Source organism: Ceratotherium simum, chromosome 25 (assembly GCF_057802395.1).
Source record: "Ceratotherium simum simum isolate JZ-2026a chromosome 25, ASM5780239v1, whole genome shotgun sequence".
NCBI lineage: Eukaryota > Metazoa > Chordata > Mammalia > Perissodactyla > Rhinocerotidae > Ceratotherium > Ceratotherium simum.
Window position 1 is genome coordinate 3643317 of NC_141924.1, and position 27370 is coordinate 3670686.

At 49.3% G+C, this 27370-nt stretch overlaps 1 protein-coding gene across 2 annotated transcripts in view; it reads right to left on the bottom strand.

Moving 5' to 3' along the window:
• The window catches only part of TBC1D22A (TBC1 domain family member 22A), a 348432-nt gene that overhangs the window by 120658 nt on the left and 200404 nt on the right, over positions 1-27370 (bottom strand). For both annotated transcript variants that reach the window (XM_087448729.1, XM_004437993.3), the window contains one exon: positions 16994-17069. In XM_087448729.1, the coding sequence (XP_087304855.1) occupies positions 16994-17069 (76 nt within the window). The remainder of the gene's footprint in view (positions 1-16993; positions 17070-27370) is intronic.

Below are 27370 nucleotides of genomic sequence, written 5' to 3' on the forward strand. Positions count from 1 at the left end.
CTAAAGACCCCATCGATGGCCGCTAACACTGGTGTGTAACAGTGAGGGCAGGACAGCTGCACGGTCTCCACGAGCCTCCCACAAAACACTCACAAACACAAACAGGAGGCGTCTGCTCTACTGCAGAGCAGCCTGGCAGACACCCCCAGCCCAGGACCAAAGTGAAATTCATGACTGGCGGGCCAGACCGCACTGCATGCTCCTGACAGGGTGCCCTGAGGAGGACGTCTGCGGCATTCCTGCCAAGCTGCACGACCTGATCTCACCAACAGGAAGGATCCGATAAGCCCGCATTAAGGCACCGTCTTAAAAAAAAAAGAAAAAAAACAAAACTGACATACACGCTCCAAAAATGGCCAAGTCCTGAAACCCCAAGAAAGGCTGAGTTTCATCCCAGGTGAAAGGGGACTGGAGAGAGGACAACCGAGAGCACTCGCGGTCCGGGGCTTTCTTCCGAAATCAAGGACACGACTGGGACAAGTGGTGACACGTGAACAGGGTCAGCAGCTGAGACCCCAGCACTCAATCCATGTTACTCTCCAGAACCATAACAGCTCTGTGGTTAGGTGGAAGAAGGCCCTCATCTTGGGAAAACACACTGACGTATCCAGGAGTCAATTCACAAGTCACCTACCATCCCCCACTGCCACCTGGACCATGACTCACAACCCCCGCTCTCCGGCTCCCTCCAGGCCAAGCCCAAGCTACGGCCTCTCCGGCGCCCCAGGAGCACCTGCAGTACTCAGTACCACCTGCCCTCTAGGCCCCTGTCTCCAGAGGAGACGTGACACGAAGCCCGGGCAGCACAAGGCAGGTGCGCATGAAGGCTGGTCTTGGCCCCGCCCCCCCCACCACCTCTTTGTGGCACAAGCTTTCTGGATGTTCTTCATCTGTTTCTTGGAGTAAAGAAAAACAGAACCAGAAAACCTCCTTTTTCTTGTCCTGTCCCCTAAAGAAATCATTTCCCAAGGCTCTGGCTGGTCTATTTTTCCTAGAAGACGGTGTCAGCTCCAATCCTGCCGACTGCTCTGTCTCCTTCTACAAGTCTCTGCCTTTGAGAGGGAGCTGGGGCCACAGGGACAGCCACTGCTCGCACAGGCGCAGGGTGTACTCGGCCAACGTGGAAACACAGACCCAGGGAAGACAGGGGTGACGCCGATAACAGAGCACAAGGTAAGGGGAGAAAGCTCGCCGCAGGTCTGCACTCTGCAGCACACGGCCAAGGTCAGCCACACAGCCAGGAGCTGACATTCGGATCCCATTCCTGGGGGCCTTGTGATGAGGCCTCCACCCAGGCTTCCAATGAGGAAATAATGAAAAGAACATTCTGGAGATGAAGCATCATATCTGGGGGCAGGGCCACACGAGGCCCATCCGGCTCCATGTCAGAGGGCCATCAGGGAAAGCTGGGAGGAATCGGGTAGCAGACAAAGGCAGAGCTCTGGGGTTCCCTCAATGTAAACGGAAGGGCTGTGCTGCTCTATGCTCTTGGAGGCACCTGGGGGACAGCGGAGTTCTGGAGCCTCCCACTGACAGGGTCGCAGCGCAGGCAAACAAGCTAGTGCTCTGTGCATGGGCTGCCTCTCCCTGCCCGGCCCTCAGGATGAGTGAACAGCGGGGCTCCTTTTCCCGGGACACCTGTGTCACCTGACTGGGGCAAGGACAGCACTCAAAATATTCAACAGCAGTATCTCAAGGGCAGCTTGCCCAAGCACCCACCCGTGGGCTCCTCGGGAGTGAGCCGGCCAGCCAGGGGACCACAGCAGGGGAGCAGGGGACATGGGTGGTAAATACCAGCATCTGCAGTGCTGCAAGTGCTCGGGGGACCTCCTGCAGTCCCACCCAGGGCTCCCAAGGCCAAGACAGAGGGAGGGCACCCAGGATTTCTGGGCGCCAGTGCACAAGTTGGCACAATCTGAACGAGCTAGAGAAGCCTAGTCCTCCTTGGAAGGGCTGGGCTCATGCAAAGCAGGCAGGGACACAACCAAGAAGGTGCATGTTGAGACTCTTACGGTGGGCCTAATTCAACCCTTAGCTGCTCGGCCAACCCAGAGAGCATCTGAAGTGTGGAGGGCCCAGTGGAGGCTCGGGAGGCCAGGCAGGGGGTCTGCAGGACCTGAGTGGCGGATAAGCAGAGCCTGCTCTCCACAAGGAGACGAGGGGAAGGAGGAAGACAACAGTCCTTCGCTGACCATGCTCAGCGCTCGGCCTACCCGCCCAGCTACACAGGCCAGCGTAAGGCCAGGAACCCAGGGAGGCTCCAGGGGCCAGGCTGCTCCAAGGAGCAAGGCCCCCCGGCCTACCTGGATTTTCCGTCCCAGCCGGTCTTTCCAGCCCTGGCTCTCAGCTGCTGTTGTCGCTAAGAAGATGACACCAGAACAGCCACAGGAAACTGCTCAACCAGAAAGATTATACATGTGTGGTCGCCAGACAAGACAGATCCTGCTGGAGCTCTTTCTTCACTTAGGGACGACGCAACAACAGTGAGAGGAAGATCTCCAAGTAGGAAATTAGAGATTCGAGTGGAATTGCAGGTTTCCTTGCAATTAGGAGGGAGACATCCAAGTGTAAAAAGTGGGTGGGCCATGGCATTCTCACACCTCGATAATTCAATCACTTAACCAAGGAGCTAAGAGCATTAATTGTTCTCAGGATGCTCTGTGCAGGTCAAATAAAGAGAGCCGCCTTCCCCAAGCAGCTGACAATGTGAGACCACTCAGAGCCGCTCCCTCGCAGGACCTCTCCAGGCTCCCCCAGGCGCCTTGTCAGGGTCTGCATCCAGCTCTCTCTGCACCCCTCAGCCCCACAGCCAATGGAGTAGTGTCACTTACTGGGTACACACGATGGGCGACTCTGTGACAGGGGCTATCCCTCATCGCACCTCAGCCCCACAACAGCCTGCTCTGTCCCCAGTGTTCCCAGGGCGTGGCACAAGGCACGCCTGGTGCCCACGTGTGTGAGTTAACAAAAGGAGAACCTGAGGGTCCGCATCCTCACTGCTTCATGCCAGCATGTGCCCACGTGCCAGGGAGGGCAGGGGCTGCAGCACCCTTGGGGAGCTGGTCTGCACAGATGCTCAGCACAGGGCCCTCGGCCGTGCCCTTCCCTGCCGTGCAGGGAAGCAGGAGGGCAGCTCCCTCCTCATCACCGCAGCGGGTTCCACGGAGGGTCACCGAGAGGCCCTGAGCAGATCCAGGTGGGGGTGGGGGCTTCCCACATGGCAGCAACCAGAGAGACTGGAGCAGTCTCTCTCTCTCTCTCACACACATACACACATATGTACAGCGCCTCCAGGAGCCGTGGCCGAGGGGTGACAAGCAAGGGCTCCAGAGTCAAGAAACTCCACATTTCATCTGTGTGACTCGGGCCAGACGCTTCTCTCAGCCTCAGTTCCCCATCTGTCCAGTGGAGATACCGTTAGCTCTGACCTCCCCAGTTGCCGTGAGGAATAAATGAGATACAGAACATACGCTGCTTAGCAAAGCGCCAGGGACTCAGGCGGAGCTCAATGAGCAGTGAGCAGCACATCTGCCGGATGCAAGGGGCAGACTCACTAGCCGTGCAGGGGCATTCACTAGCAACGTCCAGTGGAGACGACGGGGGCCCACTGTCTGGGGCACCCCATCCTACGGCAGGATGGCTTAGGAGATTCCTGAGCACCTGCATTCACCTCTCCTCCTTCCCAGTTCCTCAAAAAGTGACAGGAGGGGGCAAACACTCAAGTGCAAGAGAAGGGCAGAAAGAAGGACCTGAGGAACTAGAAAGAAAGGGACAAGCAAGGTCTCCTCCAGGAACGTGAAAGGCTCCAGCCTGTGCCAGCACTGCAGAAAGCCAAGAGGCACCTGATTTGCACCCGACACCCACATCCCAAAAACCGACAGCACCAGGGACCCCTGGAGAGGGACGAGGAGGGCTGGAACACAGCGTACAGGTCTTCAAGAAGCAGCCAGACACCCCCTACCCGCCCGCCCCCGCCTGACAGCAGCTCCTGCCCTCCCCATCCTGTCCCCACCCCCAAAGCACAGGAAGTTTATCTCCAGAGACGTGAAACCAGGGGTCTCAGGACGGGAGGACCCGGACACAGCAGAGGGTGGAGGCCTGAACTGCAAGAAGATCCACAGGCACACGCTCTGCCTGCACTGTCCCCGAGCGCCCGGGCGCAGGGGCGCGTGACTGTGGAGGGGAGCGGTGTGACCCAGCTCAGAGAAGATGGGAAAGCACCACGCCTGGAAGGCTGCACTCACCAGGGACCCGCAGCCCGAAGCACGGAGGACCCCGACCAGAGGGGCCATCTCGAGTCTACCTTTGTAAACACAGGAGGCGCCTCCGCTGCCTTTCATGACAGCCGTGGCTCACTAGCCTGGAAAGGACAATGACCTCCAGAGCAATAAACTGCCCTCCTTCCACCAAGCCCTGGCACGGAAATGCCCAAAATGCCCAGCTGCCCGTGCAGCCTCCTGTCCTGATTTTAAGATGGTCGTTGGTTCTTTATGGTGTGGGAGAAAAACCACTCATTTTCTCTCCAGCAACTTGTAACCATGAACAAAAACGACTGTGGGGAATCACTTCAAAACCAGTTTGATGGCCTACATTCAAAACCAAGACAACTTTTTCTTCTTAAGGTCAAGGAGAATTGCTGTATTTGGAAGTCTCTACTTACAATTTAATTAACTCGTCTCAGTTTGGCAATAAACTCCGAACATCAATCTTGGGACAGAGGGTCACAAAGATATCATCATTATGGAGAAAAGCATCTAAATCACGAGCTCGGAAGGCCTCATGTGCTTGTATCTCATTACACACCGGACAGTCATCGCCACCTCCCGGGTAAACACGCGCCCCACTGGAGCAGCTGAAAGCGAAATGCTAATCAGGGTGTTGCTGTTCCCATTACGGCGTCTCTGAGCGGTTCCAGGAAGGAAAGGCCTGGAAAGTTACAGATGCATAACAGACAGAGACAGCGTCTCTAATGCAAGCACATCCGTCTGGCCCCACTCCCCTGCATGGGGGAGACCCCCTCCCCGGCCCACCCTTAGCTCAGCCATAACTGGAGCACGACGGCTTCCTGAGGCCATAAAGTGGGCTGGGTGGTGGTGGCCAGATGATCTCGGAGGGCCTCCGCTCTGAACAGGGAGTCTTTTATGATTCCGTGCTAAGTGCAGGCCTGGAAGAAAGAACTCCCATAGCGACTGTTAATGTTCCATCTTCTAACACAGGACAGAATGTCCTCAGCGGTCAAAACGCAGCCTCACACATTGGTGTGAGGTCCTAAAAATGAGCTGATCTCTCTGTTCTGTGAGGGAATTAAGTGTGGTCCTTCCTACAGGCCACTAGCCCCAAGACCCTCTCAAGACCCTGCCAGCCCAAACATGGGAGAAGAGCTGTCCTTCTCCACCTGGTCGGGGGAACACCTGAAAACAAGCTTAAATTGGGAGGAAACCAGGAAGGGGTGGGAAGGCGGGGGGGCAGGCAGAGCAGAGACACAGCAGGGAAACCAAGGAGGGTCCCCAGCAACAAGGCCACAGCCCCACTCTTCCAACACACCACTCTGGCCTTGGAGACGGCAGGAGGAGCTACAAGCCTGACCCCAAGGTCCCGAGACAACAGTGGGGAGGTCCTGGGACTGGGCTCACAAAGGAAAGGCTGGCAGGTGCGGGTGGGCAGAGGGGCAGTCCAGCACTGAGCCGTCTAAGGCCGTAGCAGCTGCAGGCCGTGAGCCCTAGATCCTCTGAGTCACTGAACCTCCATATTAGGCCTGCCTAATATGTGAGAGCCCATCTCTCACACAGGCGCTGAGTAGTGCAAAGCACTCTGGCAGGCATCACCTCCCTGACGGCCCTGACAACCTTGGGGTGGGGGGGAAACATATTTGAAGACTGCCGCCCCAGATCAAGGCTGTTCCGAAGAGAAAGCACTGTCTCTACAACCACACGATGGTCAACTGGCGGGAGAAGCCAGTAAACCCAAGAGGCCCACAGGTCACAGTGAGGAAAGGGCCCAGATTAGTCAGTGGGAACATTCACTTTGAGGCAAGACAATTCTCAGACGATCAGAAGCGAGTCGACTCTCACCTAGTCAGCCACAGACTGCTGTCACTTGTACCGCACGTGCAGGATTTTTCTGTCACTGTCAGAACGATGTCGCAGTAGCACGGGTTGCGCTGGCACAAATGCGGGCGCTTTCCCACACATCAGATCACCCGTTCTGCGCACTGAAGGGCAGGAGGATGGGGACTTGAGAGTCTCAGGCAAAGCAGAAGCCGGGGAGGAAACCCACATGGTACAACGAACATCTCGAGACTAGAATAACAAACACAAAACTGCTTTAACCCCCTAAGCATCCACTCCGTAAACAGGGAGCTTCGTCGTCAAACTACACTGAAGCAATTCAAAGCCACGAACACCGCGGGAGCCGTCATGTGCAGGGCACTACAGTCAACACTTGTCCATTAATCCACCAACATGTACTGAGCACACTCGGCACGCTGGACATTGTGCTGCCTGCTGGGACTCGGGACGCAAATGCAGGCCCACGCCAGAAGCCCACGAGAAGGGACCACAGCTCTTCATTTAAAGAGGGCATGTTCGATTTTCTGACCTCCTCCCTCCACATAAGGTGGCACGGTAGGTGGGGCACCAGAAGGCATAACGTGCTGGCCAGGAGTCCCAAGAGGAACCTCGCGGGGGTGGGGGACGAGGGTCTGGTGGTGGGCATCACTGCAGCAGCTGCTTCTCGAGGAAATCCTGGTGCACAGGCAGGGATGGGCAGGACTCGGAGCCCACAGGACACCACTAGACCTCTGCGTGGTTGGGAGAGAGCTGGGAAGGCTCTCCTGTGTTCAGTACCAACCCAGCATGGGCAGAGCTGGAGGCGACACAGAGATCACCGAGCCTGTGGGGAAACAGCCCAGAGAAGGGGCAGGGCTCTGAAAATGGGGATGGTAATATACCACTTCGTAGGGCTGTTGTGAAAAGTCAACGAAATACTACAGAAAAGGAACTGAGAACAGTGCCTAGTACACCAGGGCACTTAATAGATGCTAGCTGCTGTATCAGCAGCAGCAACAGCTACCAAGTTCAGAGTCAGTGACGAAGGCTGAACTAGAACCCGGGTGTATATTCCTAATTATTTTTTGGATTATACTCAACTTCCTCTGTATCTTTGATTTTTTTGTACTGGGTAATGCATCCCTCTTCCCAAAAATACAGCAAAATATCCATGTAGGTTTTGAATTGGAAGCACATTAAATCAACTTGACTTAGGAATTCAGGACACCCACGGACAGAATGAGAACCCGCGGGGTACTGCAGACCCGGCCAGGGAGGGCTTGCTGTCTAAATGACTCGAACAGGCACTGACACACACACGATCGAGCCACAGGAATACAGAATCACATTCAAACTGGGAAGGGCCCAGAGCAGTGGTCCATGGGGAGACAGGCACAAGAATGCAGCCCCGGGTTGCACACACAGAGGCCTCGCTGCAAGTCAACACGACTTCCTATATCCGACGTCACTGCCATTACTGTGCGCTTTGCCAATCACCAGGTCCATGTGTCTCGAGTGAAATATCGCTATCATTCCCAATGTTCACATCGGCCATTCCAGGGCCTAATGAGGATGCGAGCGAGGGAGAGGCAGCTTGTTATTTTTCACTGTTGCACACTGCATATTTCACAGGCCAGAGCCACACTGCTGATTTATTCTCTGCTCTCTGACTGCTTACCTTGTAGCAGTAATAAAAATATTTTCACTTGGGTGGTAATAAAGCTGAATCTAGTTTACTAGCTGTAACTGAATTCTATCTTGAAAGAATAAGTCAATTTTAACCTTACAATGTAGTCAAGACAGCTTTCAGAGAAATTTCATTAAAATCACATTTAACCTAAATTTAAAAACACAGGAAAGGGAAAACGTATAAGAAGATAAAGCTGTTAACACATCAATGGAGAACTACCCTCCAGGGATGCATTCCAGCATTTTTTTGCCTAAGGGTGAAAGTGTAAAATTTTAATAATAATAACAGCCACCACCACCGCCACTGCTGCCACCCTTGGTCTCAGCCAGTATCATCCATGCTAATGGGCATCCCTGGGGGCCAGACAGGGCCCTTCGTTGCCCAACAAAGTCCAACAGGGCCAAGCACAGCGCTCAGACGACACTCCCGACCCTTGGAAGAAGTGTTAACCCAACCGCCATTAACCCACCTGCTGTACGGCTTCATAATAAATGACGATGATCCTAATGCGACCAGCACTGAGTGAGGCTCACAATGTGCCAGGCACTGCTTGAAGCCCTTCACGTGCATTAACGCTCACAGCCCTTCTCCCCACACTCTGCACACCCAGCTCTAAAGTCAGCAAATGCAGGCTTGGGTTCAATACTTAACACACTTAACAAATGTCTGCAGGATTTACATTCCTGAACAGCCATTCTAGCAAGAATCAATAGTCTTCTGGAATACAAGTCTTTAAAGGCCATTTCAATTGACAAAATCCAAATCTGCTGGTGTTTTTTGGTGCCTTTTATTATACAAGCCTCAAAGATTCCATTTCAAAAGGAAAATATGAATAGTTCTCTTTTCCTTCTATCATTATTTTTATTTGGAAAATTTGAAACTTGGTTCTTCCATTCCACCTGCTTAAGACATGGGTCATGCTTCCTGTTAATGGAGGAGGAGAAGCGGGGGGTGGGGAGGAGGAGGAAGATTTCTTCTGTGGACTATATCTTAATTTAAAACACAAAAGCCACACTTCCAAGCTCTTATGGACTGAATGTTTGTGTCCTGCCCCCCAAGTTCGTATTGTTGAAGCCCTAACCCCTAGTGTGGCTGTATTTGGAGATGAGGTCCCCAAGAAAGTTAATTAAGGTTAAATGCGATCATAAGGGTGGGGTCCTGATCCCTTAGGATTAACGTCCTTATAAGAGATTCTAGCGATCGAGTGAGCTCCCCCACCCCTGACCTCCCATGTACACTCACAGAAGGGCCATGTGAGGACACAGCGAGAAGGCAGCTGTCTGTAAGCCAAGAAGAGAGCCCTCTCCAGAAACCAAATTGGCCAAAACCTTGATCTTGGACTTCTAGCCTCTGCAACTGTGAGAAATAAATGTCTGTGTGAGCTGCCCAGTCTGTGGTGCTTTGTTCTGGCGGTCCAGACTAAGACACAAGCTATTTAACGGCAAGGCAGGAAAACCTTCCTGAGGGACCCTCTGCCTCCCCCATGTGCTCACACAGCACACCTGGCCTGTGACACCCATCAGTCACAGCCACAGGAAATAGTCGCCTTTTTACTTGTGTGCAATCCCCACACCACCACACCATAAATGCCTTGCAAAGAGCACTGGACAAATGCTCCATGCCCCCAGCAGCGCCTTACGCACAGCGGGCTGGCCATGGCACACTGCTGACGCTTCAGAAGTGCTCAGTGGTCACCCAAATGCTGGCTCAGATGCAGGGACCCAGGGGCTTTGGGCCTGCCCTCAGCCTAGGTCAGTGTGACAGTGACATCTTCCTGGGACTTTCAATTGCACCTTCTTGGCTCTGGCCTAAACAAGGGCCTCCTGTAGACTCCCCTCGTGGCAGGCACACCGGGTCACCTAGTGTGTGGTCCACAAAGCCTTCCCAACCTGCACTTCACTGTCTCCCGCTCCTGCTGTGCCCCTTATCCCCCCAACCGTCAGCTCCCTGAGGGCCAAAGTCCTGTATGACACTGACCTCCACCTACCCGCCCTCCCCTCAATCCAGCAAATCCTTCCCCTCACCTGTGAGTACTGCCCCTACTGGGGCTGCTGAGAGCAAATGAGAATGCCTCACAGCCTGGGGGAGGAGGCAGGAGGATGGAAAAGGCGTTTCCACAAAGCAAACAACATGAACAAGGACCCAGAGCACAAGCTGCAATCACATGTTGTGCTTAAGAAAAAACAAACAGCCCCAGGGCTCGAGACGGTCATCGCACTGGACGTTTTTGCCACCACACTGAGAGTCTGCAGGTCCAGCTGTGGTTACAGACAGACAGTGGCAGTAGTGTGGGCAATGGATTAGAGAGCAAGGAAATGCAAATAAGATTACGTGACTGAGACACAGGAAGTGAGAACCTCCTATAGGATCAGCCTGCATTCGGCTGACATGGATCAACAAAGTAACTGTCTGGGGCAGCCATGGGCCGGCCATCACTGCTATGCTCGCAGACTTGAGCAACAGACAACAGATTTCAAAAAGTCATCATCCACGGTCATCGCAAAGAAAACTTCAACCACTCACAGGGCGGCCAGTCTCTGCATGATTGTAAATATTATTCACCAGAGTGGTCAAGGGGTCCTATGAAAGCCTTTCAGAGAATAATAATTAGCAAGTCAGAAATTGATCATACCTAATGAAGAAGAGTAACTTCAGTTGAAAAAAATCGCTTGGTGAGCAGCCTCATCACAATGTCTGCACTGTGAACAGTCAAATGAGCTCAGCGGGTTTCTAGCTCCCTTGAAGCCTTGGCCATGAACAAGAATCCCTCCTGGAGGAGACAGGCTGCCCCTCCTCTGACACAGCGTCAATATGCTGCACAGGAAAATGACCTCAAATGCAGTAACCAGGCGGATAAAATGAACCACACGTAGAGTGAGAGTGAGAGTGTGTGTGTGTGTGTGTGTGTGTGTGTGTGTGTGTGTGTGTGTGTGTGTGGAGGTGAGCGTGTATATATGTGTATACTGGTGTGTACATGTGTGTGTGTATACATATACATATATATATATATATGTGTGTGTGTGTGTACTTTAATTTCAAATAGCCCCTTATGTAAGGCAGTATTTTCATCACCACCTGTAACCCTAGGAGAAAAGGGCAGCCTGACCTTAGGACTGGGTTTGAATTCGACTTGGCCCCACCCTGAACTCACGCTTTGTAGAATTGCCAGATAGAATACAGGAGGCCCAGCAAAGGCTGAATTTTAGTATGTACCAAATATTGCATGGGGCATACCTAAACTAAAAAATTGTTATTTATCTGAAATTCAAATTTAACTGGGTGTTCTGTATTTTTATTTGCTATATCTAGCACTGCTAAGATTAGATAGGAGGAGGATTTATCCCCATTTTTCACTAAAGAAAGAGAAAGCACAGTTCGGATAAGAAACTGAGAAAGCCCATTTCTGTTGGTAGGTTCTGACCTCCCTAAGCAGCCCTGGCAACAGCCTCGACGCTGTGGATGGAAATCCCTTTGGGCTGACATTCACCATCGTGTTCAGATCAGCTGGTTAATGACCAGGTTTCTCTCCCTTCTCCTGTCCCATCAGGGCCTCACAGCTTTATGGTCCCCTGGAACAACTTGAGGGCAGAACCCAGCAGCCCTGGGGCCCAGAGGATGGCAAAGGAGTTCCAGGCCCTCGGGTGGAGCAGACAACATGCCTGTCTCCCTTCACTTCCCCTCCCCTGAGGCTGCCTGCACTGTCACTGTGCACAGCAGGAACTATTCACTGGCTTCCCTTTTCATGAACAGTTTCACCCCCCATGAGACAATCAGCCTCCCACCGTATGGTACAGGCAGACCTGCACACCCAGGCAGACCTACACGGGTCCCCTCTGGATTCTGCAGACAAGGGAACAAGCATTCCAGGCTCCGCAGGAGCTTCCAAGGGGCCAGTGAGACAGTGGCCCCCATAAGCCCACCACTGCTTCCAGCACACGTGAGCAGAATCAGAGGCGTATTGTGAAGACGGTAGAGTGTTTTCAGGCCACAGCCAGCGCAATCCGTGGCTATCTATTTTACGCACAAATACCTTTGTCACATATACCCACCATCAACCATGAAGGTGGGCGGTTTTATAGAATCAACTGATGCTATGTATTTCTCTGAATAACTGGTCTGTGCACAGCCCTTCTCAGAAAAAGTCTGATCACCCTGCAAGGGATGGGGAATTCAAGAGGCTGCCCCAGCAGGCTAAAGGACTGCGAACCACATCTAACACCCGGGGTTCAATCTATTTCTCCCCAAGAGAGAAGAAAGAGACTACATTTGATAATGGATTAAGAAATCAAATAAATGTTTTTTAAAAAAAGGTTTGAGGTTGCTTTATGAATGAATGATAGCTCCATAAATAAGGTTTCAAACCCATCCTCTCTTCCTCAATACCCCTACAGTTGTCCCCTCTCTCTCTCACCGGGATTATCAACAGCTCCTCCCCACTGGTCTCCCAAACTCAATCCCTTCAGTCCACCCTCCCACTCGCAGCCAGAGTGCCCCTAATTTCCCTCAGGTGGGGTGGGATGTGGCCTGCTGGAGGCAGATTCGCCGACGGCAATAACTTATTTGCACAAGAAGCTGCTCGTTCCACTCCAGGGCCAAAATAAAGCACTATTGGGCAAGAATGAGAAATTCCTAGGGGAGCAGCCACTCAAAAACTGTGACCTAAGAATTCAGCTCACAGCTCACATAGGGTGAGAGACTGTTAGAAACGGGTTTCTGCTGAGGTCTTAGCAGCCACCCACCCAAGAAATCCTGAATCCTATCCAATCTCCCAGGAGCCAGGACTTTTATCAACCAGACCTCAGAGCCTATGTCGGTATCTTCCTCTTCTGGGTGGGATTTTGTCTTTCTGGGGGGATTTTATCTGGTACATTCCTCCTAAGCCGCCCATGTACCCTCTCCATTTTCCACAGACTTTCTGCACTGACCACCTGCCTCCCCTCAACGGCTGGACTCACAGGGGATCTGAGCTCACAGCCACCGCCCCCTAGCGATGCTGCAAGGGTGGGCTGTGTGCTCATGCTTGCTTTCCTTCCTGATTTATACAGTTTCCGGGAGGCAGTTTCCGAGAAACAATTCAGATTCAGGTGGCCTCTTGGAATTTCAAATTCACTCTTCAAGGATAGTTTTGCTGGATGTAGACTCTAGGGTGACAGTTACAGTCTTTCAGCACACTGAAGATAACTTCTTGTACTTTTGTTGAGAAGTCAGTTCTCTGATAGCCATTCTTAGAAATTAATCTTTTTTCTCTAGCTACTTTAATAATTCATCTTTGGTTTAATTACATTTTACTATGATGTGTTTACATATAGTTTTCTCTTTATTAATTCTCCTCAGGATTTACTGGTCTCTTGAATCCATGAATTGGTCTATTCCAATGGTTTTGAAAAACATCTCAGCCATTATCTCTTCAAATTCTTACTCAGCCTCTCTCCTCTCCTTCTACAACTCCAAATAAATACACGTTAGGCTTTCCAGCCATGCCCTCTGTATCTCTTACCTTCTATACTTTCCATATTCCTATCTCTCCATGTTTTATCTCCTTCCAACCCTTCTTCCAGTTCACTCTTCTCTTTAGCTGTGTTTAATTTGTTAAACCTGTCCATTGAACTTTTAATTTGGTAATCATATTTCTCAATTCCAGAAGTGCTATGTGATCATTTTTCAAATCTCTTATGAAAAATTGTAGTTTCCTATTCCGCTGCAGACATTCTCAAGCTTCTCTTTTTCATATTTCTTCATAGGTAGTAAGGATAATAGTTTTGCAGCATGTGCCAAAGAATTACAAAAGCTCAACATTTTGCAGGCCAGTTTCTATTATCTGCTATTTCTGTTTGTTCTCACTTAAGGAGTCCTGAATGTGTGATAACCTTTGACTGTGTGCAGGTCTTTTTATTTGAAAATACAGATATATTTGCAGGAACAATCTGAGTTTTGTAACTTCCTCCAGAAAAGACTTTGTTTTGCTTCTCCCTAGCACTTTGAGTACAGAAGTGCCATCACTGAGGTTCACACAACGCTGGTCCTCCTGGGTGACGTAAACCTAGACTGCAAGACCGAGTGATGGCTGTTTCGCTTCAGCTTTGCTCTGATGGTCACTCCTTTGGGTCTCAGAAAGTTCACGGGCATTTCTTAGACTCCCTATCCTGAGTAAGCTAAGGTTTGACCCATTCTCTCCATGAGGTTGTCAAAGCTACAACCTACTTTGGGACTACTTCTTCTGGCTTAGCAAATGCCCTGGGAACAACAGAGGCTTCTGGTGCTGGGCTCGTCTCTCTGGGTTCCAGCATCCTCCTGGAATCTGGCTCAGGAAGTTTTATTTTCTTGTTAGCAGTTCAATGCTTTCAAGAAATTTGTTTTCTTTTTTCTTTCTTTCTCTTTCTTTCCTTTCATTTTCTCTTTCTTTCTTACTTTTTTTCTTCCTTCCTTTTTTTTCTGTCTGTTTACTGGCTTTAAAAAAAATCTTAGCTGGGGTTTTAGGTGTCTGCAGTGGGAACATGGTTGGAATGACCCAGCCCACCACCACGGGAAGTGGAAGCTCCTCCTCTCTCACCTTTTCCTTTAATTCCAAATTAAGGGGCTCAAGTCTCCATCTCCCATTCCATGGGAAATTCTACAATTTCTGCCCCCAAGATTACGAGGGATTCCCAGGGGTTTCTCATGAGCCAACTTAGCTCTCTCTCGAGATGGGTTAACAGCTCCCCCCCCCCGCCGCATACACTCTCTCGGCCCATGACCATCCTCCTTGCCACTTGGCCTCCATTACAGACACAACTTCTTTCTTCATTCACAGACCTTCCTGTCCACGTAACCGATTTTTACCTTTTAAAGGTTTAGCGGTAACAGAGAGGGGGTACAGCACTACTCAAGATAGAAAACTACTTAAAAGAGCTTTTCAGAAGTCCTTTAGCCCTTCCTGCCCACTAGAAAACAAGACAGTGACACTGTCCCTCTTTTGATCCCCCCCACCCCTCACTGTGCTTCATCTGTCCCCCAAGGCCTTGTCCTCTGGCATCTCTCCATTCTTTTCTGACTCCTGGGCACGTATCCTTACAACGCTACTGCTGGAACTCTAAATTTCCTTTAACATTACTTTGCAGAGCAATTTAGCTCTTTCCTAAACTATTCCCGTCCGGGCCATGCCCACAAAACCTCACCTTTCTTAATCAACAAGTCCATGAAAGTGTGTTCCTTCACCGAAGTGCCTAAAAGTTCTGAAATAAATGCTGTCTTTCCCCTAAAACGCAGAAATGAGGCAGTGGTTTTTTTAAAAAGCCATTTTTTCTTCCTAGTATATCCTGCTCTTAATAAAATCTTTACAGTCCCTGCAAAGTTCCAAGCCCACAAATTCCTTCTCCAAGAGATGAACGAAGAAATAGGGGAGGGGGAGCTTCATGGGCTGAGGCCTGTAGACGATTCTCTCTAAGAGCTACTGAGGGGTGATGGGCCCCCAGGCAGAGAGCCCCAACCCTGTCAACTCTATATACTTTCTGCTTGAAAAGCCTAGGTTTTATTTCGGGCCATCACAGAAATTCTGTAAGGTTTCATTAGAAGAACTGTTACAAACAGGTTACACAGTTTAACCTGTTAGGAAAAAGAATCTTCTCTGTTGTGAAGAACTGATCATTTAAAGAAAAAACTGCAGGATGAGAATGCCTTCCTCCAAAGCTGCACTGAAAATAAAAACGTGATTTACCAAAAAGTGCAGATTTGGTTGGGATCCCTCTGGTTGTTGCTGCTGCTCTTTTAAACCATCATGCAGCAAATCTGCAAAGTGCTTCTTTCTAAACCACAGGCCCGGAGAAAATCAATTCAAGGATTTCCCAAACTGCAGCACTGGAACAAATGAGCACTACCCGCAACTTTCTAACCTCCATGCAAACATAAAATACGCCTTCTAAGGGACACAGAAGGGAGAAGAACCTGCTAAGAAAGTGTGATTCACATCTACCACAAATCATATTTCAAAGAACTAAATGAGACTGGGGAACTGTTGTTCAAGTGCTGGTAGGGAAAAAAGCCAACAATATCAAAACAAGACCTCACTGAGAAGTTAATAAGAAATGTACATAAATGCAGTTACATAAGCAAAAAACAGAGATTTTCAATGGATAGGTAGAAAAGCAGCTACACATACTGAATCAAACAAAGAATTATTGGAAGAACTGGGTAAAACTTCCTAATATGGAAATGAGGTAATAACAAATAGATACACAGTTGAAAACCAAACTTAATCAAGGAACACAATGGAGTTTCTAATTTGTATGACTTCATTTTATAACGTCATTCAATAGTTTCCCAAACCAAGTGCCTTTCTTGTGAAGATTACTACTGTCAGAGTTTTCCACTGCTCAAGGTTCAGCAGGGGAAACAAGGGGGAGTGACGTGCGCGTCCCCAGAAGGCAGCATAGGGACGCGCACCACCAAGTCTACATTTTATGCAGAGTACCATTTCTCTGTACACTCAGTGACATCACCGCCCAGCTCATACGTGGCCCCTGGTGACAGAGCACATCTCTTCTCCGCACCTCATCACTGACCGGCTGGTGTCACAAATCTACGCCTGGTTCTGCTTGGGGTCACTTTGTTAATGCTCTGTTCGTTACTTTAACAAACTATCAGGAGAATATGCTTGGAACAGGCAAGCATTATCTCTCAACTTTCATTTAATTAAACTCTGCTATTGCAATATGACAGTCAGCACATCATAGGGGGAATTATTTTAACGATGAAGGTAAAAAGTATTTCAAAGCCCCCACTTAAACACGCAAGTATAATCTAAAATTGCCCGAGCACACACTATAATTTTTCTATAATATTAAAGATGTTACTTCCAGACTTGGTAATTAATTGGATTCCATGGAGAAATTAGGCCAGCATCCTTGATAGCAAAACGATGCACAAGGCAGGGAACAGGGTGCCAAAGGACAGCCATAAACAACCACGCTGTCGCCCAGATTATGACAATCACCTGGCTTAATAAGGAGTGAGAGCTGCTCGCTTCTGCTGCTCACTCATTACTTCCTGCAAAGTGACTGCGCTGAATTCTGATGATATCGTCTTCATAAAAGGAACGGGAGCAGCTCCGGCTCCAGCGGCCTGCCTCAGGAGATGCACAGCACTGCCCTGGGCCAGCCAGGGCCCACGGGCTGGACGAGGACAGCATCCTGTCCAGCTGAGGGCTGGGGGCAAGTCCCCAAGCCTTCCACCACCTTCTCCCCCACCCCTCAGGGAAAGGGGTGCCCAGAAGCTGCCTTACCGTCGATCCGGCTCACGAGCTCTTCCAACATTTTCACCTTCATCTGAATCCCAGGTTGGGCAAAGGTGTAGTTGTCCTAAGGAAAAAATAACAACGAATATCACATGCAGAGAAAATAAAACACATTTTCCAAAGGGGAAAAAAGCAGTCGGGCAAAGAGAAACATCTTATAATAGAATGAATTCGCAAACTGTGATATGCATGCTGCATTAGGCTGCGTTACACCGCAACGTGCAACACCATCGAGTCTTACTTTGAGGAGGTGAAGTCCAACATTTCCCAACGTCAGGGAATATTTAATGGAGCATTTCTATATGTAAATGTAAGATATTTACATTTAAATTGAACCAGTGGGCAAAGCGGCTGCCTGGCCAGTACACACAGGCCGTGAGCACTCAGCATTGCTGGGGGAGCTGATGCGAAATGGTGACCATGCCCCGTGCTGACCATGCTGACCGTGCCGACATCATGTCGACAACCCAAGTACCAATGGCACGGTCAATGCTTGACGAAAGAGGGAACATGTGACACTACTCTCAGTGAACGCAGGTGAAGAAGTTCATAAACTAAGATAAGAAAACCAGTGTAGGCATCAGGAGAAAAGTCTTAAGTGAGACACACCTGCAATGAGAGCCCAGCTCTATTACTTAGCAGCTGTGTGACCTCAGCAAGTTACATGACCTCTCTGGGCTTCAGTGTCATCATCTATAAAATGAGAACAACAACCTGCCTTCTAAGGCTGCCCCGAGGAGTCAAGGGAGCCATGTCAGTGGAGGATGTCAGAGGGTTCAGGATGCAGCAGGTATTCAGGAACAGTAGGCCCTGACTACCAGTCACCGCCTGAGAGAGCACAGATCAGCCGGAGAGGAAAGCTGGCCTGCCGGGGGGCTTCCCCACAGAACTGCCCAGCGCTCAGGAACCACTGTCAGAACGAGGGTGTCAGCTGGACTCACACAGTGACAGACTTACACTCATTGATGAACACAGAAGGCAGAATAATACCCCCCAAAGACGTCCATGGCCTGAGTCCTGGAACCCGGCAGAGGGAAGAAAGGCGGCTGATCCACTAAGACAGGGAGACTCTCCTGGGCCATCCAGGGGCCCAGTGTAATCACAGAGCCCTTCAAAGTGGAAGAGGAGGCGGGAGAGTCAGGGTCAGAGGGCTGCGATGTGAGAAAGCCTCCACCCCCCAGCGCTGGCTTCAAAGGTGGAAGAAGGGGCCATGAGCTGAGCGATGCAGGCAGGAAAAGGCAGGGGGCAAACCCTCCCCTGGAGCCTCCAGAAGGGGCGTGGCCCTGCCCACACCTTAATTAGCTGCACGAGACGCACATCAGATTTCTGACCTCCAGAGCCGTGAGATAATAAATCCATGTTGTTTTAAGCCACTAAGTCTATGGTGATTTGCTACAGCAGTGAGGGAGAGCAGAATACACCACCCCAAGATGTGCCACTTCGGCATGTGGATCATTTCAAGCTGAAGACGATCAAGGCCCAACTGGCTCTGGAAGAGCTGTTTTCCTTCCCTGAACTCCTTACAAGAATTGAGGGATAGGGCCCGTACTGGAGAGAGCTAACAAGAAAGATAACTTCCTGTAACAGAAAGACCTCTGCACAGCAGGGCAAACATCTCTTTCCCAAATGCCTGCTGTTCTCATCCTCCTGGAGCTGTCTTCCTCCCCTTGAGCCCCAGACCCCGCCTCCTTCTCCTCAGCTCAGGATGGCATCTAAGTCTCAAGGGCCTGATTATCTTAGGGCCTCATGTCTTTGGGGCTCCCATACGTATAAAATTTGTTTTTCTCCTGCTTATCTGTCTCACGTCAATTTAATTATTGACTAGCCAAAGACCCTAGAAGGGTCAAGTTTTGCAGCCCTACAGCAGCAAGAGGAAACTAACACAGGAGGTTTGGGAGGCGTCCTTTATCAGGGCCCCTAAGACCCACTAAAAACTAAAAAGACGAGAAGAGAGCCTGGAGCAGCCAAGCCTGCGGCCCTGGGCCTGTGGATCCTCGACTCTACTGAGCACTTGGGCCTCGGGCCCTGGTGGTTCCTGTGGGCTTGTGCTAGAAGAAGAGAGCCAGTCCTCAGGGAGCGACCCTGGGGGGTCACACAGCTTTGGCAAGGGGAGCGAGGCCGCTGGCCTCAGTAAGGTGTGGGGGAGGCATGGGGCTCAGGCAGCTGCAGCCCCTTGGGAGGGCTCAGGCCCGGCCAAGGCAAGTGTGCAGCCACACAGGCAGAGCTTCCTGGCCTTGGAGACGGTGGGAGGAAGCTCCCGATGCTGTCACACTGAGAAGATGTCTGCAGGGACCACGGGCATGAGGGGTACTGGCTTCCCACTTCTCACTCTGCATTCGGGGCCCAGGAGGGAAACGGAGGGGCAGATCTGGACTTGCCATGAGCAATGCTTAGAGAACTACCTCCCCAGAGCTGTTCCCTGTGCTCGGAGGGGACGGCCCACAGACCCTGGAGAATCCAAACCTAGCGAGGGACGAAGAAGCACATCCACAGGTCTCCACCCTCTGGAGGCTCTGGGCACATGGCCATGGCACTCACAGGGCCTCCAGCTCAGAATCTACGATGGGGATTTTCCAGGTGAAGCTGAGAGGACGACCTTCAAGCCAGCGGCAGTCTCTAAGGCTGAGGAGCCTTAGAAAAGTACTTGACCCTCTCTGGCACAGTCAGCACTCTCTCTGTGTTTAACATGTGAGCACACATGAGCACACACATGTGCATACACATACACAACATTTCCTAACTAGAGCGGGAGCAGCAGGCACTGTGGCACAGAACTAAAAATGTCTACAAGGCATCAAGGGCTTTTTTCCCCCAGAAATGGAAAATGAGCAGAGTCAGACTTAACCTCTTACAGGGAGATTTCTCCCAAGTGGATTTTGAGTGACAGGCTCTGGATTCCAAATTGTCACATCTCTGCGAGGGCAAAACCAAGAAGTGCTCCATGCGCCCGGCTTCACTCAGAGCCACGCCAAGGCTCCTCTGTGATCCGTGGAGCACGAAGGACAGGCTCTCCCGGGACGACTGCCACGGGGGCCTGGGCATGATCTGTCTTCCAGATCTGGTGACAAGCTTGTGGGCCCTGCTAAACTTTGAACTCTTGAGAAGTGAGGGCTGTCAGAGCCTCGAGTTTAACGGACAGGACTCTAGGCCCTGCAGGCACCATCCGTGTCCCAGTGGGACCCCGGGTGCCCCTCTAGCTGAGACAAAGCAGCGGCACAAGTTAGGGACAAATTGTGAGCTTTAACGCATTTGAACTTTAACAGGGAAGAGAAATCTTGGTTTTGGACTTGAACTAGCAAAAGTTAGCCTTTAAGACTTAACTTCTCCCTGGAAATTGGAGAACCGAAGGAGACTTATATTCAAATTTGGTGCATACTGTGTTGTTGGAAGTTTTTACACTGCCATTTAACCTCACGGCAGAATTTCTGATGAGCCAGGTTGAACGATCTAGCTGGATATAATTAAGGATGAGAAATAAACTGAGAGTGATTTTGCAGCCTTGGGTAGAGGCCTTGTGGATCATTTAATTAATGTTCAATTCAGAGCCATGGGAGCACAGTCTCACACCCTCCCCCAGTGGTCCCAGGAGAATACTCACTCCTGATGGACTGTGCACCTCCTCCTCTCCCTCTCCAAAGGAGGCCACGCCCCAGCTGACCAGGGACCTAATGGTTATGTAAACAACCAGCTAAAGAGCCAGGAGGCAACACTCTCCCAAACCTGGGGTCTGCTTCCAAGTGGAGGGAACTCAGCTGGTGCCACTCTTGCACTTTATCCCCAGAAATACTCACCCCAAGAAGACAACTTATCAATTGCCAAACCTGGGACAATCAACAGCCTGTGACTTCAACCCTCCTTCCACCTCTCAGAGTCAGCTGATCACCTGGGGAAGGCTGTTCCCCCAGGAAGGCTGCTCCCACTAAGGCTCTGCTGCACACAAGGGTGGCCCGCCCTGGCCCAGCACTAGCTCTGACAGGGTGGATGAGCCTGAATAATCCTGGGATTCAGTCAGCCAGTTTATTTGGCTCTCACACTAAGATAGGATTCCAAGCCTCTCATTTAGAAGAAATAAAAGGTATTCTTTGGTCTCCATCTGCCACTATGTTGTTTTATTTCTCAATTTGTTCAAAACTCAGGTAGGGACGATGGGTTCTCTCGGAAATCCAAACAATGAGAAACGAATGACACCTGAGAGCCTAAAAGAAAAAAGACCTGTATTTTCAAAGAGCTCAAAAAGATTGACGGGTATGGCACTGGCATTCTGGACTTAGGTCGGGGGCAGAGAAGACCAGCCTTCACAGGGGCTCCAACCCAGACGACTAGATGTGGCTCAGAGTCCAGGCTGCAGACGACCCTGCTCAGCAGCCGGGAAGCCTTTGAAGGACACGCCAAGGACATTCCATAGCCAGAGGCTGAGTGAGAAAGTGTGAGGGGAAAAGCACACTCTGTGGCCCCAGCAACAGCCTCTCTGGAGCGGCACTTGGCACTCAGGCCCTCCCGGGTGCCTGCTGCCCAGCCAGGCTCCACCAGCACCTCTGATCAGATCAGCGGTTCCGTCCACTTAAGGCTGGGAAACAAGATTTACCTCCGGGACACCACCCCCAGCACCCATCCAAACACGCACCTGCACACACACCTGGGACAGAAAACATCTGCCGAATGAACATATGAATGGACAGGCCAGACAGGAATTAAGGGAGAACACTCTACACTTATAGAAATATTGATAGCAATAATACAGTCTGAGGAACACCATGACCTTTGTGAAATGTTTTACAGAAGGTAAAGTCTGTATTAGCAGGAAATATCAAAGAACGCACACTTGGGCCTGCCTTCCATCTACTGCTATTCCAACCTCACGCTCTGGCAAGAACAAACAGCACTTCCTGTGCTCTTCAGAAGAAAAGTACCTCAACAAAAGAATAAAATCTTTGAAGGAGCATTTCAGAGGAGAGTGGAAAAATAAATTCACATCGGCCTAGCTGGAAGGATCCACACCACCCACCCATTAAAACTTCCAGCTCAAGGAGAACGAAGAATCCCTCCTGCACCTTAGACACAGGCTGTTCCCCTGGACCAGAGATCCAGCTCCTCACCAAACCCACAGCCCCTTTCCCAGGCAATCTCACTCTAAGAAGACTTCTTTCTTGCGCTGAAACCAAATCTGCCTTCTTCACCCACCGTGGACCTGCCTCTGGAATAACTCTACAGACGTTTTTTGCAAACAATGACCTGAAAGGCTTCCATGTCCTTCTACTCTTATAAGACCCTGTTTCAGACGCCCCTCAGGCCATCTGACCACAGCCCTGGACACAGTACCCCACATGGGTCCTGGCAGTCCAGAGGACAGAGAGCTGGAAGGCTACTTACTGCCACAGCCTCACTCAGTTTCCACCCATTAATACATTAATCCAATCAATATAATGAATGCATCAACCCAATATAAGACAGAACCACATCAGACTTTTAGTTCTCTCATCTGTGCAATAAACACTTACTGAATGCCTCCTGTGTGCCAGAAAACACAGAGTCCTGAGTAGAGACGGCGTGCAGAAAAGCGGGCCTGAGATCGCCGTCCTTAGGCAGGCTTCTTTGCAAAGTCAGCCCTTCCTCAGCTGGCACCGGGGACCTTGCATTTAGGGAGTGTTCCCACCATTCCCTAACTAATAAGAACGGCTCACTGTGCCTCAACTGAACAATGTGCTTTATGCTGACCTCCTGCTTTCCTTCTGGGAGTCTGGAATTTTGGAATGTGCCAGGCATAGGGTGCCCATGTGAAGAGCCCTTAGTAAAAACCCCGGGCACGGAGTCTCTAACGAACTCCGTGGTAGACATTTCACATGTCGTCTGGGGGAGTTAAGCGCATCCTATGTGACTCCACTGGACAGGACTCTTGGAAGCCTGAGGCTGGTTTCCTCCAGACCTTTTCCTTTGGCTGGTTCTGCTTTGCATGCTTGCACTGGAATGAATCATGGCCAGGGGTACAACTATATGCTGAGTCCCGGGAGACACTGAACCTGGAGGTGGTCTTGGGCCACCCAACACAGGCGGGGAGAAAAACAAACAGGTCCGTCTGTTCACAGAGAGGACAGTCAGTCATTGAGCAAATGTTCATCACACAGGCCATGCAGACACATGTGAAGGGCTCACTGGGATCTGGGGAGCCCCGCCATCATAGCACAGAACAAGGGGCCTGGCCTGAAGAGCACGCTGAGGACGTGAGGCCTGAGCTGAGATGTGGAAAGACGGGAGCACTGCGCAGGACAGCCCAGCAGTCGAGAGCATGGCACCTTCTGGAACAGGATGCAGGCCAGTGCAGCTGGAGGGCAGCGAGGAAGCTGGGGTGAGGTGGAGAAGGCCATTCTGAGGCTGGAAGGTCACATGGGGAGTGAAGGGTAAGACCACAGCAAAGCTACGGAATGAAGTTAAGGACTGGAAATGGGGAGCCACCACGGCTAGGAGATTTGCATTTTGAAAAGATGACTCTGGTTACAAGGCGTAGAGGAACAGAGGGGGCCAAAGAGGATGCAGGACATCAGGTATGAGACTGAGGCTGCAATCTGGGCGAAATAACGCTGAGAACGCCCACTGAAGATGCAGTCAACCCAGACTGTCCAAACTGCTTTCAATGACCGATACTGGCTGGTTTTTTAACTAGAACATAGGGCTTTTCATTTATTCTCATTAGCTTGTTCACTTGATTGGTTCTCGGCTGGCCTTCCAGGCAGCTGCCCTCATGCTGAATCTTGATCATGTCATCTGTCACATTAGCTGTCCCTCCAAGCCCAGAGGCACTGGTTAAACTCACACCCTCAACGTCTTCACTACAGTCTCAGAGGAGAGGGGAGAAGGACAAGGACAGAGCCCCACGGTGTTTCTCAGAGACCGCACCGAGAGGGAAGAGTGCTGTAAAAACGCATGAAGCCAACTCCTCGCTTCCTAGCTGCTAGCTCAATTTCTCTGATCTTCTGTTTCCTCCTCTGTAAATGGAGAGAGGAACAGCTCCTTCACAAGGCACCGGGGGTATTAAAGAACCCAGACAGTGTCCACACTGGGCGTGCTCCCTCCCGTCCCCCAGCTTCCACGGTGACGTTGGTCGTAGGAGGGTGGTGAAGACTGGAGGCTCCCATCAGCCCTGACAGAGCAACCAGCTCCTACCGTAAACCACTGGGAAAATGGGGAAAATGCTAAACGCCTGTCTGCAGACACTGGCCGAGCAGCAGCAGAAGGGGTGTGACAGCATCTGAAGGTGGTCTGTGGTAAGTTACAGGCACACGCTGTAGGCGGCAGAGCAACCACTAACTAAACAGAGGGTGGGAAGAGGAGAGACGGCCTATAAGCCAACGTGAAAACAAACAACAATAATCAAATACTCCCTGAGCGAAAGAAGCCAGTCTGAAAAGGCTACATACTGTATGGTTCCAAGTAAAGGACATTCTGGAAGAGGCAAAACTGTGGCGACAGTAAAAAGATCAGTGCTTGTCAAGGGTCTGGGGAGGGAGGGATGAACAGCAGAAGGACAGGGGATTTTGAGGGCCATGAAACCCCTCTGTATGATACTGTAATGGTGGATATGTGTGATTATACATTTGTCCAAACCCACAGAATGTACAGCAGAGAGGGAACCATAATGCAAACTGTGTGCTTTAGTAAATAATAACACATGAATATTGGCTCAGTTGTAACAAACGCACCACACTAATGCAAGATGTTAATAATAGGGGAAACTGTGTGTTTGTGAGGAGGAGGTGAGGGAGTATATGGGAACTCTCTGTACTTTCTGCTCAATAGTTCTGTAAACCTAAAACTCCTCTAAAAAACAAAGTCCATTAATTAAAAAAATACTCAACGCATTCAAAAGAACACAGGAAAAAGGAGGAAATAGGATGAAATGAATAGAAAACAAATAGCCAACAGTGGTCTAAACCCCAGCCATATAAATAATTACATGAAAGTACATGAACTAAACACACAAGGATTAAGGATAAGAAAGGAAAATCCAACTAGAAGCTGTCTACAAGAAATGCACCTTAGACAAGAAGATATAAGTAGATCAAAAGCAAAGGGATGGAAAGATGCACCAAGGAAATGCTAATCATAGGAAGAGGGAATGGCTATATTAATATCAGATGAACCAGGCTCCAGGACAGGGGATATAACTAGAGATAGAGGAATATTTCATAACAATAAACAATAAATATATAAATTCATCCAAAAAATATAATCATCCTATATGTGTATGTATCTAACAACCAAGATTCAAATAACATGAAGCAAAAACTTAAAGAGACAAGTCAAGCATTATAGTTGGAAATTTCAGAAGTCCTCCCTCAGTAACTGATTGAAAAAGCAGACAGAAAGTAGACAGTGAGGGCAGACAAGACTGGAGTAACACTATCAACCAATAAGACTTAACTGACATTTACAGGAACGTCCCCCCACAAGGCAGAACATACATTCTTTTCAAGGACACATGAAACATTCACCAAGACAGACCATGTGACAGATCTCAAGACAAATATCAATTAATTTAATTGCCAATATTAGGAATGCAAGACATCACTACAGTTCCTACAGACAATGAAAGAATTAGGCAACATTGCAAACAAAAGTATGCCAATGAATTAGACAACTGTTTAAAATAGCCGAATTCTTTAAAAGACGCAAATTATCAAAACTGATAAGAGAAGAAACAGAAAATCTGGAGCCCTACCCAGAGCAGAAATTGAATTTATAGTTAAAACTTTCTCACAAAGAAAGTTCTGGGCCAAGACGGCTTTACTGTTGAGGTCTATCAAACATTTAAGAAAGAAATAATACCAATCTTACACAGACTGTTTCAGAAATTATAGGAGCATTTTATGAGGCCACCATTTCCCTAATGCCAAAACAGAAAAGACATTAGAAGAAAAGAAAATGGAAAACAACCTTCCTCATGAACAGAGATGTAAAAATCTTTTAAAATATATTACCAAAAGAGAATCCAGAAATATATAAAAAAGCTAATATCTCATGACAAAGTGAGGTTTACCTCAGGAATGCAGATTGGCTTAACATTAAAAATTAATCATTGTCCTTCACTACATTAACAAAATAAGTAAGAAAAATCATATGATCACCTCATTTCCTCGAGAGAAAAAAGCCTTTGACAAAACACTGATTCATAATTTTTAAAGTCTCAGCAAACTGTGATGTCTTCCTGCTCTTCTTACACCAACTCTTATAAATTCTATCCTTAACCTCTTCTTCCATTATATACTAGTATTCCTCAAGTGTAAAGACCTATCAAAATAAACCAGGATGCTTATCAAAAATATGGACTCCTTGTTTGTGGAATTTGCAGTCAACAAGTACTCTCATAAAGGGCATCTACAAAAAGCCAACAGCTAACACCATACTTACTGGCAAGAGCCTGAATGATTTACTCTCCACCAATACGTGGAAGGTGGTAAAAACGTCTGCTCTCACCACTTTTATTCAACATTGTACTTGAGGTCCCTGACAATGCAATAAGGCAAGAAAAGGAAATAAAAGCCATACATATTGCATAGAAAGAAGTAAGACACTTTATTTGCAGATCACATGATTACGTACATAGAAAATCCTCAGGCATCTACCAAAAAAGCTCCTAGAAATAATAAGTAAATTTGGCAAGATCACCAGAAATAAGGTATGGCATATTATATTTTCCAAAAGTGGCCATGACAGTATCTTCTACCCCACATGTTCATTCACGATCTGACCAGGCCACTCCTGCATCAGGAGATGGAGTCTAATTTCCCTCTCTCTGAATCTGGGTGGGCTTGTGACTGTTTCAACCAAAAGAGTACAGTAGAAGTGATACCATGTGACCTCAGAGGCTCAGTCATGAAAAATGCAACCTGCACCTTGTTTTCTGGAAGTCTTACTGGGAGCCTTGAAGCATCATGTAAGAAGTCTGACTATCCTCAGGCCACCATGCTATGAGGATGATAAGCCACATGGAGAGGCCACATGTGGGCAGTTCAATCTACAGTCCTAGTCTTAGAGTCATCCAAGCCCAGGCACTAGACACAGAAATGAGACTTAGATGATGCCAGCCCCTAGGTATCAACTTGTGAAAGCAATTCATGCCATGCCCTGACTGAAATCCTGACCCACAGAATCTGTGAGCATAATAAAATAATTGCTTTAAGTCAGGAGGTTTTGGAGTAATTTGTTATGCAATAATAGTAACTGGAAAACTGTCAGTTTACAAAAATCATTTATTTGTATAAACTAGCAGTAAAAATCGAAAAACAAAATTTACAAACAAAGCTATCCCATTTAAAGTAGTATTTAAAAAAACCTATTTAGAAATAAGTTTAACAAAATATGAGCAAAATC